Raw genomic sequence first — 18,279 nt, 5'->3', positions numbered from 1 at the left:
TTAACTTCTTGCGTGAGCCATTAGTAGCAGAGGCTCTACAATCGACCGACCTTTGCTGGATTATAATCAACGAATTTCACTGCAGCAAAGTAATCATTTTTACTTCGCTGCAGCGAAAAATTCCGCTGGTTCGCTCGAACCGGTTGTTAAAATTTTCGGGTTCTCAAAACCGCTTACTGTGGGGATTCTTGAGAGCTTGCAACGTGTTTTACAGCGTCATGAACAATAATAAAGGATTATAGAGGGTCACGAGCGCGATTCATTGAAGGTCACGCGTAATTATTTGAAAGTAGTCAGTTGCAGCGGAAACCACGACGTCTTTGTCTTCGCACAACTTGTTACGACAGTTAAAATGGGAGGTGAAGTGGCATTTCAGTCTGAAATCAACACTTGGAAATCGTATTCTGCAAAACCCTTTCTGACAACATTGGAGTGGGGGGGTTGCTTGCATCACCACGTGGTCCGATTGACACGAACTAATTCAGCTCGTTGAGTGATTTTGTCGTCGAAGAAGGAGGTCTTCGTTTGGGTTATTTAAATCAGAAGTATAATAAGGGAACGAGCAGTAGCACGTTTTTTTTTTTTTTTTTTCCGGTAGTGGCGTTGACCCGAGTAAGACGATTAACGTGCGCGATCAGACAAATGTTTCTGTTAAGAGAGGTGAACTTTCCAACGAGTTTCACTGATTATAATTTTCCGGTGACAACGCAGGTGCGTCGCGAGAAAATTCAAATTATTGTTTGACCCGACAGTCGGATGAAGAACCTGAGTTCTCCGAGCATCAACTAGCCTCGGGGTCTCTCCTTGAATTGTTTGCCAGCAATTGGTGAGTTTTGACAATAATGTAAAACAAAAATATTGACTTTGTATGAATTATTATTATTATTATTATTATTATTATTATTATTATTATTATTATTATTATTATTATTATTATTTCTTATTATTATCGTTATCGAAATCATCGCATGTCGCAAGGGAAATGATAAATCATACAACTGAAAAAAGTTTCCTTCACATATACACATTTGTTAAAAAAAAAGACAGAATCAGTTGATAATTATTTTGAATAACACCACTGCTCGTAACTATAAATATTCATTTATTAAAAAAAAAAAAACACGTTAATAAAAGAAGCGAGAATTCAATACGTTTGTTCCCATTTTAATGGCACTCTTGGCTGAATGGACAACATTCTTGACCCTCCAGTGGGCAACACGTTGGCTGAGCGGACGGCATCCTCGCTCTTGCACCAACAGGTCGTATGCTCGAATCCCACCAAGGATGTGATGTTTGTGAATGCCTTCGAGTTACGATGAACTCCTTCGCCTCGTGCGAGCCACCGTCCTGATTATTGGAGGCCTGAAGGTGACTTTAAAAGTTTCCGGTTTAATAATCAAGCGCCCTGACGATCTCACCACTCAGCCCGCTCGCAGCACTGACGCCAGTGTTTTCTGGTTTAAGAAAGCAGTCCATCAAAGGGATGCCCTTAAAACTCACTGCCTGTTTGGAAGGACGAGGAGCGCGAGGAAGGAAAAAACCCACCTCCGTGTGAGACCGGCGCATGAAAATCCCTCGAAGAGATCCCTGTTGTCCTGATGGGATTCGAATCCAAGGCGAACCACGGCGTTTGTTTCACTGACCTCTCTCCTTGGAAAGACCTTGTTCAGAACGTGCGCCTTCAGTGGCCAACAACGGGATCGCATCTACCGGTCGATCACGGCTTTAACGTTGGTTGGTATCCCACTGCCGACATTAAAGCTGATTTGAGTAATCAGACGACGTTTTCATGTTTTCCATCATTTAAAGCGGAAATCGATGCGAAACATCTCGCAGAAAAAGGGCGGCGACTTTTCTGGTACTTTTCACGCCAGCGAGGCGACCTCGTCCCAGGAGACAGGTCAACAATTTTTGGAAAGTTGAAATCAATTTCTTACATTAATAATTAATATTTCATTATTCAAGTATGAATTTAAAATAACGATTTTAATTTTGAAATTAATAAAATTGTACTGTTTTCTTTTGTTCTGTGAGAATTACTTTTTTTTAAACACGTGCAGCAGTGAATAGAAAGAGCGGCTTAATTAAATCACGTCCTAATGTAACAAGCATCGCATAGCGAATGTCACACACCGCAGTGATTCCCGCAGTTGCTCCTGGCAGTTGACCCTTTCACCGACCGAAGGACTCCTTGAAAGGACAAAAACTCAAAATTAAGGATGTGAGAAAAAGGAACTTCAAAAAATGCCGCGGAAATGTTTCTTGAAGTGTCGTGCAGTCTGAGGGAGACGGGGTAGGTGTCGGCTCTGCAAAGTCAAATCGCATTCAAAATTTCTCGTTCATTACTGAATTCATTCCGCAGTATTTTTTCAAAATTATTTTCTCAAATTTCATTCGAAAGTGTTTTCTCAAAAACCTGTTTGGTTTCTGTTCGAGTCCTTCATAAAAACAAAGAAGGCGGCCATTAGGGGCAGTCGCCCCTTCCCGAATGGTGAAACCTCCCTTCAGACCCCTCATTGGGACTCGACCAAGCGCCCATAACATTCCTCGAGGATGCTGACCGTGCAAATGCGATCGCATCCTGCAGCTGATTGCGGCGAATTCCTGTCTCGATCCGCAGATGCTGAATTGGGTTGTGATCGATCCTGTGAGCCAGCAGTACCGAGACGTCGCTCATCCTCGTACTCAACACGCGTTTCCGAGCGATCTCCTGCCTCTCGCATTGAGCACATTTCTGCTGGAGTGGAAGCGTCTTGTAAACATGAGGGAATGCCAGCGGCTCGCATCAGTGCTGCGATGATGTCAGAACAGGAGAAGCTACTTAAGCCAAGCAAACGCGCTTCTTCTCGTCACCTTAACCCTGGTCCAGCCGCCAACGCGAAACAACCGAAACCGAGATCGGGGGACCTTTTTCTCCTTAAGCGGCAAATGGGTATCACCTGCAGCTGTTTGCTTTTATTTGGCAGAAGTGGCGAAGTCTTCTGCTGCTCCCATCCGCAACAGATTCTAACGCATCGTGCAATCCAGTAGCTAATGTTGGAGATTGTTGTTGCTATGAGCTGCCATTTGACCGACTGCGGCCCTTCTGTTAAACTAACACATTCTTGTGTGGGGTCCCTTAATGTTAACGAGATTTTTTTTCGGTCGCGGGAGCACACTGGCTGGCTGTTTATCGGGTTGTTGTTTCACTCCCGGTACCCAACAGACAGCTGCAGTATTGAGTAAGCACCCCAGCACTTTGTCATACTTGACTATCGCATCTAGCGCCACTCAGCTTGTGCTGTACCCAGTACCGTGTTGAATCTGTCTCTCTCTCTCTCGGTATCAGCCTACCGAAAACATTTTATACCCAGGAGGGACATTCACGAAGCATTGATTTCGATTTTATGGATGACGGCATTTATCTCAGCGCATATATTCTTCCTTCTCTGTCTTAAATGCGTCTCTCGTCCTACGAAAACTTCGTCCCCGATTCCTTTTTTCTTTCTTAAATATCTGGTGAGCTTTGTAAGCTGGCCACCGAACTATCCACCTTGGCATTAATTATTTAGCTCGCAATGAGTCCTCAGCTCTTTAAATGGGTGTTTCTTCTGAGCATATAATCGGGAATAAATATTTAACCTTCGGGGTCCTGCGAACTCGAGCATGAACGCCACTGCGTATGTTCTCCCTCACGAAAGGTTTTCTGACTGTGGAGTTTTTCTCGTGACGCAACTCGTTCTTTAAAGCCACGTGGCGCATTAATACATTCATAACTGGAAATTTATGCGCAATTTTATGTGCTTCTGTTTCATCAGTCGAAGTGAAGCAGCACGTGCACAATTGTTTCTGCAGAGCTCGCTCCAATTTGCTGGGAGGTTATTACAATAGTCATGAACATTGGGATTATTTATTTACGCAATTTCTGCGTGTTCAATAGGGAAACCCGTGCATTAATTACAAGAGTAAATGCTCTCTCTGTCCTCTGCTCACACACGTCTGTGTTTGTATATGAACACACACACACACACACACACACACACACACACACACACACACACACACACACACACACACACACACACACACACACACACACACACACACGAGCATCAGAACACGAGAGTAATGTCGCAAGTTTCTTCTTAGATCCGGGACCAGAGAAGCAGCCCGAAGAGGACCGAAAACCCTCCAAGTCCAAAGGCGAACCCCGCTGCAAAGGTCGCAAGGAATCTGTAAAATCTGCGAGCAGGAAGAAGAAAGTAAAAGCGGGGGTCAACGTCACGAAAAATGGGCCGCATGCAGGAAGCCCTTCGAACATTTCGTCGGCCGTCGAAGACCGGAAAGACTCTAAAAGTGCGGAAGAACCCGAAAAAGTGTTACGCGATCTTCCCCCGGAGATCTGTAAAAGCCGAGAAAAGAATCGTGCTCGGGTGAAGCGGAGATCGACGTCTTTGGACGATTTACGGAAGGCGGCAGCTTCAGACTCGGGAAATGCAAAGGACAAAGTCGGACCTTCCAAACGCCACCCGCACTCCAGGGGAGCGCCGCCCAAAAGAAGATTCTCCGACCTGCACGTGAACCTGCTGCCATTTGCCGGATCTCACGGGGACCGGCATAAATCGAAAAGCGATCCTCAAAACCCCTCGAGGTCTCTTCCCGATTCTCCCGTCGACACTCAAGATCCGCCGACCTTCTGCTTCGAGTTTAGGGAGAAGAGTCCCAAGAGTAAGGTGAGTGCTTAAGAAAACGTAAATAAATGACTTTCTTTTACATTCCAGAGAGAGAATTCGTTATCGCGGCGTTCTTTGCACCGCCATAACGAATTTCACTGAAGAGCATAAAAATCTTTTTGATTTTTTTTTTATGAAAAGTGGGAAGGAAGAAAAAGCAACGAAAAAGAGGTCGACCTAAACGGACGCCGTTTTTTCTGCGGAACAGTAAATAGCCACAATACAATCGCGTTTATTAAAAATAGCGCTCGGTTTCGACCTGAGAAGGCGTGAGCGCGTGAAGCTCGAATAGGCTTTATTTGGATTTTATCTAAGGAGGGAAGCAGACGATCGCTGCTCCGACATACGCGCAACGATGTGCTTGTGATGAACGAGCAACTCGAGGCTACCAGCAAGTCTTCCATCTTAGGTCAATAATGGCGGCGCGAATTCCGCTTCGGAATGTGGAGACCCACGAAAACCCACTCGATTTTATCGGGTTCGTCTTAATAATTCTTCCGCAGTTAAAATGAAGATTAACGAACGTTTCCGTTAAGTTGGCGCATTTTGTTTCCCATCGTCGTCGTTATTAAACGAGTTATTCAACATCGTCATCTTGGGATCGATGAGGTCGTCTGAGGTTGTCTCCCATCTGCCTCATCGCAGACTAACGCAGAAACGGCGAAGTTAACAGAATTAACAAATTCCTTCGTTTTATTTCAATAATTTTCTGCCTTCCAGAATGCGCACACTTTTCTCAGAAGCTGTCACAGCGAAGACAACCCTTATTTCCTTTTCGATTGGAAACACGCGGACTACATGCGAGGGGACCTTCTCGTCTAGAATGCCTTTAGAAGGGCGTTTTCCACTGAGTGGAGGTGGAAGGTTTTGTCACGCAATTCGCTAGACTCGTAGCCTCGGCGATTGGTGTTTACCGCAAACAAACCACATTTAGATTCGGATGTCTTTTCTGGAAAAAGCAAAGAAAGTTCTATTCACGCTCGAGACAACTGTCTCTTTGGCTTCGGTGTTGCAGTAGTTCTACAGAAACAACCCCCCGCTGCCCATTCACACTGCAAATGCAAGAGCAATGCGACCTAGTTTGAGAAGGTGAGGGTCCCCACTTTGAATGGCTGGAGATAACAGCCACACCCAAATAAAACAGCAACGCAGATTACCTCGAGTCTTCATCCCAAACTGTCGAAATTACGTAACCCTGAAAACAGTAGACGGACTCTGCCTTGACCCTTGGAAATCGGAGGTCTTGACTCCTCGTCTCCAGCGATTGTCGAGTTTATTTCTCCTGACGAATTGCAGATTTGTGGGAGACGACAGTACGGTGACAGTTTCTGCCATCTCGTTTTCCTAACTGTGTAGAATCGTGCACTCTTTGAGGTCGACTTTAAAAAAAAAACAAAAAAACTGCAATGGTGAGAAAATCTACGAATTTTAATGTGCGTTCGTATGCAGTGTGTGTTGATGCATTTTTTTAAATGTGGCTTTGTTTAATTTCACAAAGAAAATAAATAGATTGTAGACACACACGCACGCATGTATAAAGAATTACTTTTTACGCTTAGAGAGAAAGGTAGTTCCGCTGTTTCCAAGTCGGTTAGCAACCGGTTCTTTGATGAGTCTAACTGTGTCATGTTCATCAAAGAACCGGATTGGATTGAGTGCAAATTGATTGTTTTAAGTTTTCAGTTCTCTCTCTTTCTCTTATTTATTTTATTTTATTTTTTTAAACCATGCGAGTAGTAGAGTGGTCACTTCTGACCAGATCAAGATCAAGATAAGATAAGGAATCGTGACATCATTGGTTGACGTCATTGTGGGCATGACATCATGAGATTGGAATGTTTGGAATTTCCCTGGGGGCATATGTGTGAATGGCTTCAGTTCTTGTATTTTGGTTCGCGTATGGAATTATGGGTAATGGTAGAGATAAGGATTCGTGTTGTGATTGGTGGGACACTTTGATCCAGATGAAGATCAAGATAAGATAAGGGATCGTGACGTGAATGTTTGTTGCTATCAGATGAAGATAAGTGACGTCATTTGTTATTTGTAAATAAGTGACGTCATTTGTTAGTTGTAAATAAGTGACGTTGTTGTTTTGAATGGAAAAGGGAGATATATTACAGATAAGGAATCGTGTCGTGATTGGTGGACACTTGTGACAAGATCAAGATAAGATAAGGAATCGTGGCGTGAATGTTTGTTGTTATGAGATGTAGATAAGTGACATCATTTGTTAGTTGTAAATAAGTGACGTTATTGTTTTGAATGGAAAAGAGAGATATATTAGTTGATAAGAAATCTTGTCGTGATTGGTGGGACACTTCTGACAAGATCAAGATCAAGATAAGATAAGGAATCGTGACGTGGATGTTTGTTATTATAGATTTTGGAATTTCGGTGGGGTCCTCGTCTGTCAGTGACATCACGTGGTGATTTTGGTTCGCTTAAAGCATTGTGGGTGATATTTAGAAATATGATTCGTGACGTTATGTGTTTGGAAATTTCTTGGCAACATATGTCTCTCTCTCTGTGATATCACATAGTGTTTTGGTTTGGCTATGGAATTGTGGGCGATGTTTTTGAGATAAGATATCTTGGAATTTTCCCAGGGTGACACACATCCGTCACTGTCGTCATGTTTTGTTTGGTTGTCTATAGATGGGTGTACTAATTTTCCATTACATTTTGGGGTATTTCTTTCCTGTTAAAGGGTGGGAATTCTTAGAGTAGAGTTGTGATGACGGCAATGATTAGGTTTTTCTGAATAATTTAATTATATGCTAATGTCACTCAAAGATACAGTTTTTTTTCCCTATAGATGGCTGTACTAATTTTCCAATACATTTTGGGGTATTTCTTTCCTGTTAAAGGGTGGGAATTCTTAGAGTAGAGTAGAGTCTATTGGCGGCTGTTTCGAGCTTTTCTGAATAATTTAATTATAAGCTGGTGACCCCCCCCACACACACACATCAAAAGTCGCTAATGTATCCATGTTGATACTCTAATATATACCCTATGATTATTCTTATGAAAAAAAAAAACTATTCAGTGTTAGAATTATGCTTACCAAAACATACGAGCAGTGATTATTGAAATTACAATTATCAATTGGTATGTTCAAGTTAAAAAAAATTAACTTACATTTCTTTCCAGAATGGGAACATCTTGGTAGTATCTAGGTTTTCTGAATATTCTAAATTGTTGATTATTAACATATATTCACAGAACACAAACGCAAGTCTGAAAATGCAGTTCACTTTTTCATTATAGGTTACTGGGGCTAACATATATTCACACCACAAAACACACAAAACATAGGAGTTGAAAGATATTTCTGTAAATAACCAGAAAAGCTAGTGGACTACTTAATTTAGATTACTATCCGATTAGATTACTATCTGTATTAACTCCTTCCCACAGTTGCTCATGCTATGATTTCCCAAGTTTGGTGGGAAAGTCTATGCGCCGTTTAGTTTAGATTAAATGTTATTTTCGGTTTCGAATTCCGACAGCTGTTAGAATATGGAATTCTGACAAGTGAAATTATTATTTTTTTTTTCCCTTTCAAATTGATTGGTTATTTTCTGTATTTTACTTTTAAAATTCATATTCTAACAGAATAACTGAGCAAAATTAATAAATATATAAAATGTATGTGAATTTATTTTCCCACACTGTAGATTTCTCATTAAGTCTTATCTTAAAGATATCTCTCTTATCCGGTCGCCATATTGTTGTACGCGGGTGAGAAATCGTGTTTTTAGGTTTGAACTCATGGTTTCCGTTGGGAAATTACCAATATGACTATTTATTTTACCTTCGATTCCTTGTGCTCTTAACCTATTTCTGTAAGTGGAATTTATTTATTTTATTTATTTTTTTCTTTAGCATTAGTAATTTTAAGTAACTGATATGAGACAAACGAGGTTTTGAACTCTCCGCAGCGTTTTTCTACTGCAAACTTTTAAGAGTTTTAGTAACATGTCGTTGGTTTTAAATATCTAATGGCTCTGTAAAATAACCAAACTCTAACAGTATTGTGACTTTTCAGGTGAAATCTTCACCACTAAAATTCTGGCTATTAATTTAATACCCGATTATTCCTTTTGCTTCCAAGAGTTGACAATTTCATGAAATATTTGAAGGCTTCCATGAACAAATAAGACTTTTAATTCACTGAGTCAAAAAAAAGTCTCTGGTTACTTTGTGGCATGAAATTTTACAAGGAAAAAACTGTTATGGTCTTAAGATTGTATAACACATCAACGACATCCAATTTGTTCATTTAAATTTACACTTTAAATAAAATTTAAATAAAATCACATTTTATTTGAATGAAATATTATTTACAAATTGTATTTACTGAATCTAACAATACAGAAAATAAATAAATTGAAAAATACGTCAAAGGTTCTTCCATGCTTGTGGAATTGCCATCATATGGTTTTGACAATGTGACTCTCATCTGAAAGTTAATTTTCATTTGGTGTTTGTTGGGAATTTATTACTGTAGTAAAATTAAGGGTTGATTATTTATTTTTTTGAAACCAATACATATACTTCCGAACATTATTAAAAGCACAGAATCTTTCATTATGTTTCCAAAAGCATTTAAAAGTACACGTTATGTTTTCATGTTTTGGGCATTGAATTTCATTTAAATCAAGAACAGGCCTCCCTATTAACCTCATTAATATTTTTGATTTTTCTCTTCCTTTGGCGAGTAATATTTGCTATTTGCATGTTGATTCTATCATCCAATTTCTTAGTTTGTCCAGAAGTAGTGAACCAATTTCCCACTTCAGCTGATGGTTACATTTTATTACCCAAGAATTCTGTTTTTAACTCTTTCAGGTAATTCTTTCCCACTACAAGGTGATTTTGTCAATGCATATCTTACAATAATTCTATCAGAAATACAAATTTCTTTAGGAAATAAATTTGAACTCTTATTCAAAAGAAATTGGCAATCAATTATCCCAACGATAACTGAAAATTCGTATTTTTCAACTACTGTCGATTTTTCATAATCGTTTTTCTTCATTCTTCTTCTTCTTAGATTACTTCATATGGCACCACAAATAAATGGTTATTTATTATTATTATTATTATTTCACTGATTATTAGCTCTGATCGTATCCTTTATGGTAACTTTCGTTTATAAAATTCTAAACAGTTAGAACTTTTCACAAAGAAACTTTCAAAGAATTTGTGGCTCACCCATTATTTTTACATTACCAAACACAAACACCACAACACAAAACAGCAACTGCAGTGGATGAACGATTACCTTAAGTCCAAATTCACTCAACTCTCTGGTATTTTCTTATAGTACTGTTTACACTTACCATCCCCTACCCTGACCGTTCCTTCAAAAATGAACCTTTTGCACAGATGACTCAACAACATGTTTTCACATGCTGCTGGATGTACTATTGGTGTGTTTTTATCTAACTTTGTGTGCAGAAAGGTAAAATTTGTATATGTGTTATCGGAAGAGTACAAACATTTTTTCTATACCAAACTTTAAGAGTTAAAGTCATGTTTTGGGTTAATTAGCTGTAAAACACCCAAATTCTAACAGTTCGGATTTTCGATTATGTGAACGAATTGTTTTCAGATAACTCAAATAATGTCAATAGGTAGCACTAGACAATTTCTACAATAATCAATACACGGATATTAGTTTTCAACACTTTTTTTTCCCATCCTGGCATTAATTTCACAGTTGTGATTTTTTTTATAATAATTAAACAGAATTGCATTAAGATATAAAGTTGTGGATTTAAATATCAAGTTCTAATCAGAATAACTGAGTAAAAAATTCACTGTGGAAAAACACAACAACAAAAGCACACGTTTGTTCATTTAAGTTTGCAAATGCATATTTTATTTTGCTGAAATAAAATACTATTTAAAAGTATATTCACTGAGAAAAATTCGAAACATGTAATTACCTAAAAGTATTTCACAATATTTAGTTTAGACTCTTAACATTTTCCAAAGAGTTCAATGAATAAAATGTTTGTTACTCACTGTTTCTTGGTTACATTACATCAAAATAGCTGGTCACACGAAAGAGTTTTTAAATCAGTTACCATGGTAACCACACTGCCATACATTTGATATTGTGTCAATCTGGAAATGACACCATGCCTCCCTAAACATTCTGTGTATTCTTTTGTCAGCAAATATACACAAACCGTTTTCGTAAAATGTTCGTAAATGTCCTAAAATAAAGAATCTTTATCGAATTGGATAAAATCTTGAGTCTAATTTTGCCATTGATGAATTTAAATGATTAGCGATAATTTTCCCCATGATACAAACAGATGGTAATTCAGTTTCCAAAAATAGTAAATGATTATCAATGTCATACATTTTTGGTGAAAATCTCTCAGCTTCTTCACAACTAATAGAAAAAACAGTACTTCCATCAGCTCCTGTATCATCAAGTATTAGTTCACCATCTTGGCATTTCAGAATATAACACTCACCGAGGTCCATTTCGTAGTCAACTCTTCGTTGCAAGTAGCCGAGGATATCAGACCACTTCCTGCGTAACATTTCCCAAATGGTCCTGGATAAATACATCACAATGTACGTGTCTTCTAAAATAATAATTGGTTTCCATCCTTTTAGAGCTAGGTGAAGAGTTTTGTCTCGTGCTATTTTCCTGAAGAAAGAAAATTTCAATGACTTTTGTGGCTCACCCATTATTTTACTTTACTTTCCTGGATACCAATTACCACAACACAATATGATAGCTGCACTGGATGAACGAATTGCCATAACTGCAAAGACACTTGACTCATTTGTTTTTCCTTATAATACTGTTTACCTGACCCTTAACCCTGACCGTTCCTTCCAAAATGAAACTTTCACACAGATGATTCACGGACATGTTTCTACATGCTGTTGGATATGATGTTGATGTGAGATTATCTTACTTTGAGACATCATAGGGCAAATCTTATCTCTGTGGCTTGAAGGGTATTCTATATTATTTGTCTTTATTATATTAAGTATTTTATCCCCAAAAAGTGTTTTTGATGTTAGACCATGTGACACTATTTCTCTCACTCATATGTCCGAAATTGTTGAGATGGGAAAAAAAATAGCATTAGGTGGTGGAAGTGAAAATGTCGTCAAGAGGGTGACCGATGTCTTCCCTGCAATGCTCCCCTCACCTAACCCCATCACTCCCTATTCTCGCCCCCTCTCCTCCAGAAGATGTCTGCTCAGCCTAGTGAAGATGAGCGAGCTCATCTTTTGCAGATATCTTTTAGTGATGTCACCTCCAACTGATACTGATAACTTTGGAGGGAAAAAAATAGCATTAGGTGGTGGAAGTGAAAGGGTAGTCAAGAGGGTGACAGAGGTCTTCCCTGCAATACTCCCCCTCACCCCCTCTCCTCCAGAAGATGTCTGCTCAGCCTCGTGGAGATGAGCGAGCTCATCATTTGCGGATATCTTTTAGTGATATGACCTGCAACTGATACTGATAACTTTTTTGTGAAAAAAAATAAAAAAACGCGTTTTTTATGATAACTTCTTAGGGAAAAAAAGCGTTTTTTTATTTTTTTTTCTAAAAAAGTTATCAGTTTCAGTTTAACATTTCAAATAACTTGACAAAAAACGTGACATGAAAAAAGGCTAATCATTTTATATTATAGAGTATATATATATATATATATATATATATATATATACTCTATAATATAAAATATATATTTATATTTATATTGACGAATTTATATATATTTTGACGAAGCATTGACGAATACCAATATATATATATATATATATATATTGGTATTCGTCAATGCATCCACAGACATGACTAACTGGGTCTGCTTGTAGTCGATCGTAGTCATCTAACATTCGGAAAAAGTGCTCCAAGTAGCGCTTGCGACCCATTTTATAAAGATGCCGCCTCTCTTTCCGACCTACTAGGCGTGTCTGACTCCAAAGCCATTTGCAACATTGGATTTGCACAAAAACATGCGACAGTTTCGCACAATCAGCACCACCGCAGACGATCTTGCATTTCGCCATTCTTAACGTCGAATTCTCTAGCGTCGGCTTTCATAAAGAGTACTAACAGAAAAGCGTTTTTATTCCTTTTGTCAGAAATGAGGGGTCAGTCTGTGGGAGGTATTGGCTTGGTTTTTTTTCTTCTTCTTTTATTTTCTTTTATTTATTTATTATTACTTTTTTTTTTTTTTGAAAAGCTTGCTGAACATCTTCCGTGGATTTGATGTTGCCAGTGTTCCTTCTTAAACCTAAGAAATTTTATTTGGTAATCCACGCATATCCCTCTGCTAAATGGCGACAAAGTCTACCGTGGAGAAACAAGCGCAACCGTAAAAACGATTGCGCAACATTCATGTGTCGGCATAGTTCATTGTGCATGCAGAGAGAAACACACTCAGGAGAAAATGTTGTTTACGTTCGCTATCAGCGGATGTTACTTTATCAGTCGCCTTACCTGGATGTCGAGATCGTCTGGTTCGAGAAAATATCACAGTCGCGCGGTAAACAAAAGTCGAGTGCAGTAAACATTGGTGTCGCTCGCGTGTAATCCGAAGCTAATTTTCGAATCGTGCAAAGTCGTTCATCTGAACGATTAAGGTGTTGACGATACCAAAACCACCCCGCAGCAAACCACCTCGATTGGCTTCGATGCTCGGTCCAGGCTTCAATTCTTAGCGGAACCTAAGAATTGAAAGACAGTTTCAACTGCCTCACGACGATCCAAGTTATTCGGTTGTTCCGTACATTCAGGTCAGGTTTAACCTGGTCTGCTTTCTTTCCAGTTAGTAACACGTGCGGTCCAATTTGCCAAACTTTTAAGGGCAACCGAGGTCAGGTGCTCTTGCTGGAATCTTTTTAGATCTTCCTTCTGAGCAACTTCGTCAGATTACGGCGTAATTGCATTACCTGATACGCGATCATTATTTATAAACAGGCAAGGCACCTCATTAGTAATCAAGTGACGGACCATTAACGCTGATTTGGTGGGGGGGGGGGAGCTCATTTAGCGATACAAAGAAACAAAGTACCGTATTTGAAATCGAAAAAAAAAAGTGACTTATCCAGAGTGGTTCACAGTTCATTTGGCACCTAAGTCGACAAAATTTGCGCCATTGACAGACTCCTACAGGAAGAAAGTTGCATGCGCACGCACGGGATGTCTGCCCCTTCATATTTTTTGGGGGAATTTCAAGTTTCAAAATCGGTAGTAAAACACGTGCCTGTAAATACTCCTGTGTTGTTACGGTTTTGGTAAACACATTCAAATAGTTATGAATTGGAAATGCGAATATCTCCCAACCCCTTAGGGGAATACCCTCGCATTAAAGGATTTGTTTGTTTATTTATTTTACGCATTCCCGCACTCGATACATTTTAGAATCCATAAGCGATGTGGGGGAAATTTATTTTTTGGTTTTGAATTCATTTACTCTTTGACGTGAATGGAGTCTGTGTAGCTCAGCGGATGTGGCTTTGCATACCACGGCGCTTGACCGCACGAAGGAAGACTTCTTGGTTTCGAAAATCTAGTCGGCGATTAGAAGAAATTTTTCTAAGCCTTTTTTAGACCGGTTCCCGAGTTAGACGATCTCTGGCACGGGCAAGCGAGTTTTATCTCCCGTAAACTCAAGAAAATCGACCGTAGAATCCACATTATTTCAGACATTAAATACCAGTGTTAGGGGACCACGAGATGGCGGCACACTTGTTGAGCCGTCTCTCTTCACTGTGTGTCACTTAATTGGTGATAGCCTTGGGCCAGCTATCTCTGATTGGCTGCCAGTGGAGTTTGAACTGCCCACTCAGTCTCCAAAAGTTAGATAGGGCTATAAACGACCTCTCCTACTCCCTATACGGAATAAAAAGGCGTTAGCTGATATTTTTTTTTTTAGAATTTCATAACTGCGTTCATTTTCAGTGCGAATGTCAACACTTCGCCCCCTCTCGACGCGTTCTTCATTTTGCCCTTTGTTTATTGCTTTCTTTTCCTCAAATTTTCGGCAATTTTGTTTCCGGTGAGTTTGCTCGTTTGTCACGTGATCATCTCGAAATATAATCTGTCAAGGGGATCGTTTCGAGGCCTGCAGTTAGCTCTATTTCGTAATCACCGTGAAAACGAGCCCTTTCCAAGCCAGCTTTTCCTCCCTTGTTAAAACCTCATTTTCCAAAACAGCGAAGATTTCTTTACTCGTTTAAGGCTTTCTGCAACCTTTAATTTTCTGGAAATGTAACTTCGTTTGTTCCAATTCGTTTTCTTGCTGTAAGCGTACGCGGCGAACGTAAATTGCAATTTTAATTCCTGCACAAAAGGAGATTTTGCAGCATCCTCTAATGCGCACAGTTAATGTCATATACTAAGAAACATCTGGATTCAAATCCTAGCAACGTCCGGAGCTTTTTTTTCCACCCTCCAGAACCTTTAGAATGTCCGTCATTTACAATCGGAACCTTCACTTCCAGGCCTACTTGGCAAGCGTGGGGAATTAATGGCAGTAAGGAGGGTTTTCTGGCTGGGTTAGTTGGAAATTGCTCATAAATTTCTCTCTCTCTCTCTCTCTCTCTCCCCCAAACGCCACCTGCACTCCAGGGGAGCTCCGCCCAAGAGAAGGTTCTACGACCTGCACGTGACCATAGCTGACATCAAACTAACGCGAACAGCACCGCTTTTCTGGTAACTAAAAACTTAGGCTTTTTTGTTTGTTTTTCTCCTCCTTGAAGAAATTATAAACAGAAATTCTTGCATTCTGATTTCTTTCTGGTCAACGTTCTTTTCTTCTCCAAGCATTTCCTCTATTTATGCATTCTGAAAATACTTTTGTTGGAAGCAAGCGAAGACATTCGCATCGAACTGCCTCAAGACAAAGCTGGAGACAATCATTCGACTGCTTTGTTTAAAAGATATCTCATTCTTCTCACTTTTACGCATTGATTCCCCAAAGTGTATGGCAAAGTAAACCTGGCTTCTCTATGTGGATGTAATTTAGACGATGATAAGGAGATTTGAGTCCGGACGACGATCACCATACGGTGGGAAACAACCAGCTTGCTTAAAAAGTGACATCCGCCTTTGGTTTCTAGAGTCCGGGTGTCCACATGAATTCACAATTAATGTGGAATTAACACTTCGTTAATCCCGCACGCGGTACTTTATGAATTTGTGCCGTGTTTGCTTCGAAATACGGAAATGCAAACAGAACTGGGGTGGGGGAGGCACAACACATCGGCTCATTGCGGAGTACAGCCAAATCCTTGAGAGAGAGAGAGAGAGAGAGAGAGAAGGGGGGGGACAATATTTATGAATAATTTTTGACTAACCCAGGGAGAAAACCTCCCCTTTTTGCGGACTCATCCGGTAAGTAATGGACTTGGCATCGATGCGCGTGAGCAAGGGATGAACAAACATACACCGGCGTGTCCGAGAGAGTGGCGAGGAACACTTTTTATATTTTGAGCCGATATCGCCCGGAAAAACTCAAGAGCGCCGAACTCAGTTGAAGCTAGAGGAAATCCCGCGTTCTTTCAACACTTTCCGGGCTCTCATTGCGGAATCACTTCAGGGGTCCCTTCGGCCATTAACGCCCCCAAACACACCCGAAACGTAGCTCCGTTCGACAGAGATATCGTTCCATTACTGCACACCAAATTGCAGCTACGAAGCGGCACCGCCAACAGAGGTGGCTGTTGTGCTTGCAGCAGGTGTTGCCATTCAAAGCACTGTTTGTTGCGCCGGCAAAGCTCGCTTGTGCGAGTGGCACGCACTTCTCTGAAAACTTGAGGGGGGAGAAGACGTTTTGGAGGCTTCCACGGCAGCTGCACAGTGGAGGGCTACTTGTTGAAGTCTCCACCTATTTTTCGTACGGAATTCATTTCGTTCACGAAGCTAACAAGATTCTCCGATAACGTTATTGAAAACTGGCGAGTGTAAACATCCCCCGAATAATCGGGAGTGTTCCATATGCGATCGAGCGTGGCGCATTTCAGGCTTGAATTTACAGGGGTGCGTAAGTACAATGTCCCTCCAGAAAATTAGAAACTTTAATTATTTTAAAGGTGTTTGTCGCTGTGCGATTACCTTCAGTCGAGACGATCAGAATTACTGCCGAGGCAACGAGTGTCGTCTTTTGATGGCGAGAAAAAGACGAGTCATCCGGTCTCGTACCTTTATAAGGGCTTCTCGGTTGAAAAGCACTTATAAAGGACCTTCACGTGCTAGACAGGATTAAACCAACGCGCATTGCATTGTCTCGAGGCTTTCAGTAGATTCATGATCTTTACTTTCAGAATAAGGGAAATGCGGCCAAAACTACGAACGAAGAGCAAAAGTACAAAAATGGCTGGAATACGTTGAGTTCAGTTGGGGTATATGCGAAGATAAAAAAAATTGCAGGAGAAGGGACCACGACCGTCGGAACGTGTTTCGAGGTTGATTTGTCGCTCTCCTGTTTAGAAATTCAAGATGACAAATAATTTATTCCCTCATTAATAAAAGATTACTTTCTTTTCAGTGAAGTGCATTCTCTGACGAACTACTTTTTTTTGTAAGCGAAATGATCGATCGAACATTTTTATTATTATTTTGCTTCGCGATTTTGCAGACGTCCCACTCAAATCGGAATCATCCTACTAAACTCCGCATCATCGCAGCAAAACTCTTCCAAGTAAAAGACACGATTTCATCTAACATAAAAAAAAACCAAACTCCTATATCACGGTATCTGCGAATCTCTACTCAGCTACGGTACGATATGGTCTACCCAAGCACATTCAACAGCCACCTAACATCGTTTTAAATATTACTTAGGGAAATCGTGTCAACAGTGATTTGGAGACCTTGCAGCAGCAAAGTCTCCAAAGTCGTTCAGTCGTTCTCGACTGAAGTCATTTTCAGACGAAACGTGCACCATTCGCTCTGGTGTCGTCTCGATGGTTGTTTTCAGTTGCAATTTTGAGAATGCGTGATGGCCACGCACCCCTAAAAGTCGAAAGTGCACATTCAAGCGAAATCATTTGTTTATTCGCAAATTGTTTCGCCCAGTGAGCTCATTAAACAGTCGATGCGGAACATTTTTCTTCCACGTTCTGCGTGGATTCATCTTCAACCTTTTTTTAAAATTCACTTCGGCCGAGATGCAGTCCTCGTGGAAAAAAGACTGCTTCTGGATTCATTTCGTGTCAAAGTCGTTCACAAGCTCTTTTGGCAGTCGCTTGGGAGTCTTTAAGTCTACTGTGACTCAATTCATAGCACACCAACTATTAGAAAACTCGTTGGGATGATTTTTAAACCAACCATTCGCAACAAAGGATCATAAAAGCTCCGTAACATCGATTGCTCAGCCGGTATAGACGAAGCCCTTTAGTCGGAAAGACCTGGGTTCGATTCCCGTCCGTGACGTGGGGAATCTTTTGTTTCTTTTGACTAAAGGTGAGCTAACCGGTCTCATTTGGAGGTAAAGGGTTTTTCATCCCCCATAACAGGCAAACCGGCCCCGTGAACACACGCGCATCTACAGACATAGGGCCAACCACCTTA

The 18,279-nt window shown here is 40.3% G+C and overlaps 1 protein-coding gene across 1 annotated transcript in view; it reads left to right on the top strand.

Annotated features, from left to right (window-relative positions):
* Window positions 1–18,279, top strand: part of LOC150109740 (uncharacterized) — a 144,948-nt gene that overhangs the window by 89,138 nt on the left and 37,531 nt on the right. The window contains exon 3 of the mRNA XM_090414111.1: window positions 4,129–4,712. Coding sequence (XP_090270237.1) covers window positions 4,129–4,712 — 584 coding nt within the window. The remainder of the gene's footprint in view (window positions 1–4,128; window positions 4,713–18,279) is intronic.

The sequence above is a fragment of the Typopeltis vanoorti genome, chromosome 2 (assembly GCF_054136105.1).
Source record: "Typopeltis vanoorti isolate ZY-2024b chromosome 2, IOZ_Tvanoo_1.0, whole genome shotgun sequence".
NCBI classification, from domain to species: domain Eukaryota; kingdom Metazoa; phylum Arthropoda; class Arachnida; order Uropygi; family Thelyphonidae; genus Typopeltis; species Typopeltis vanoorti.
Note: the sequence above shows the minus strand (reverse complement) of the source record. Positions and strands in the feature narration are given on the sequence as shown.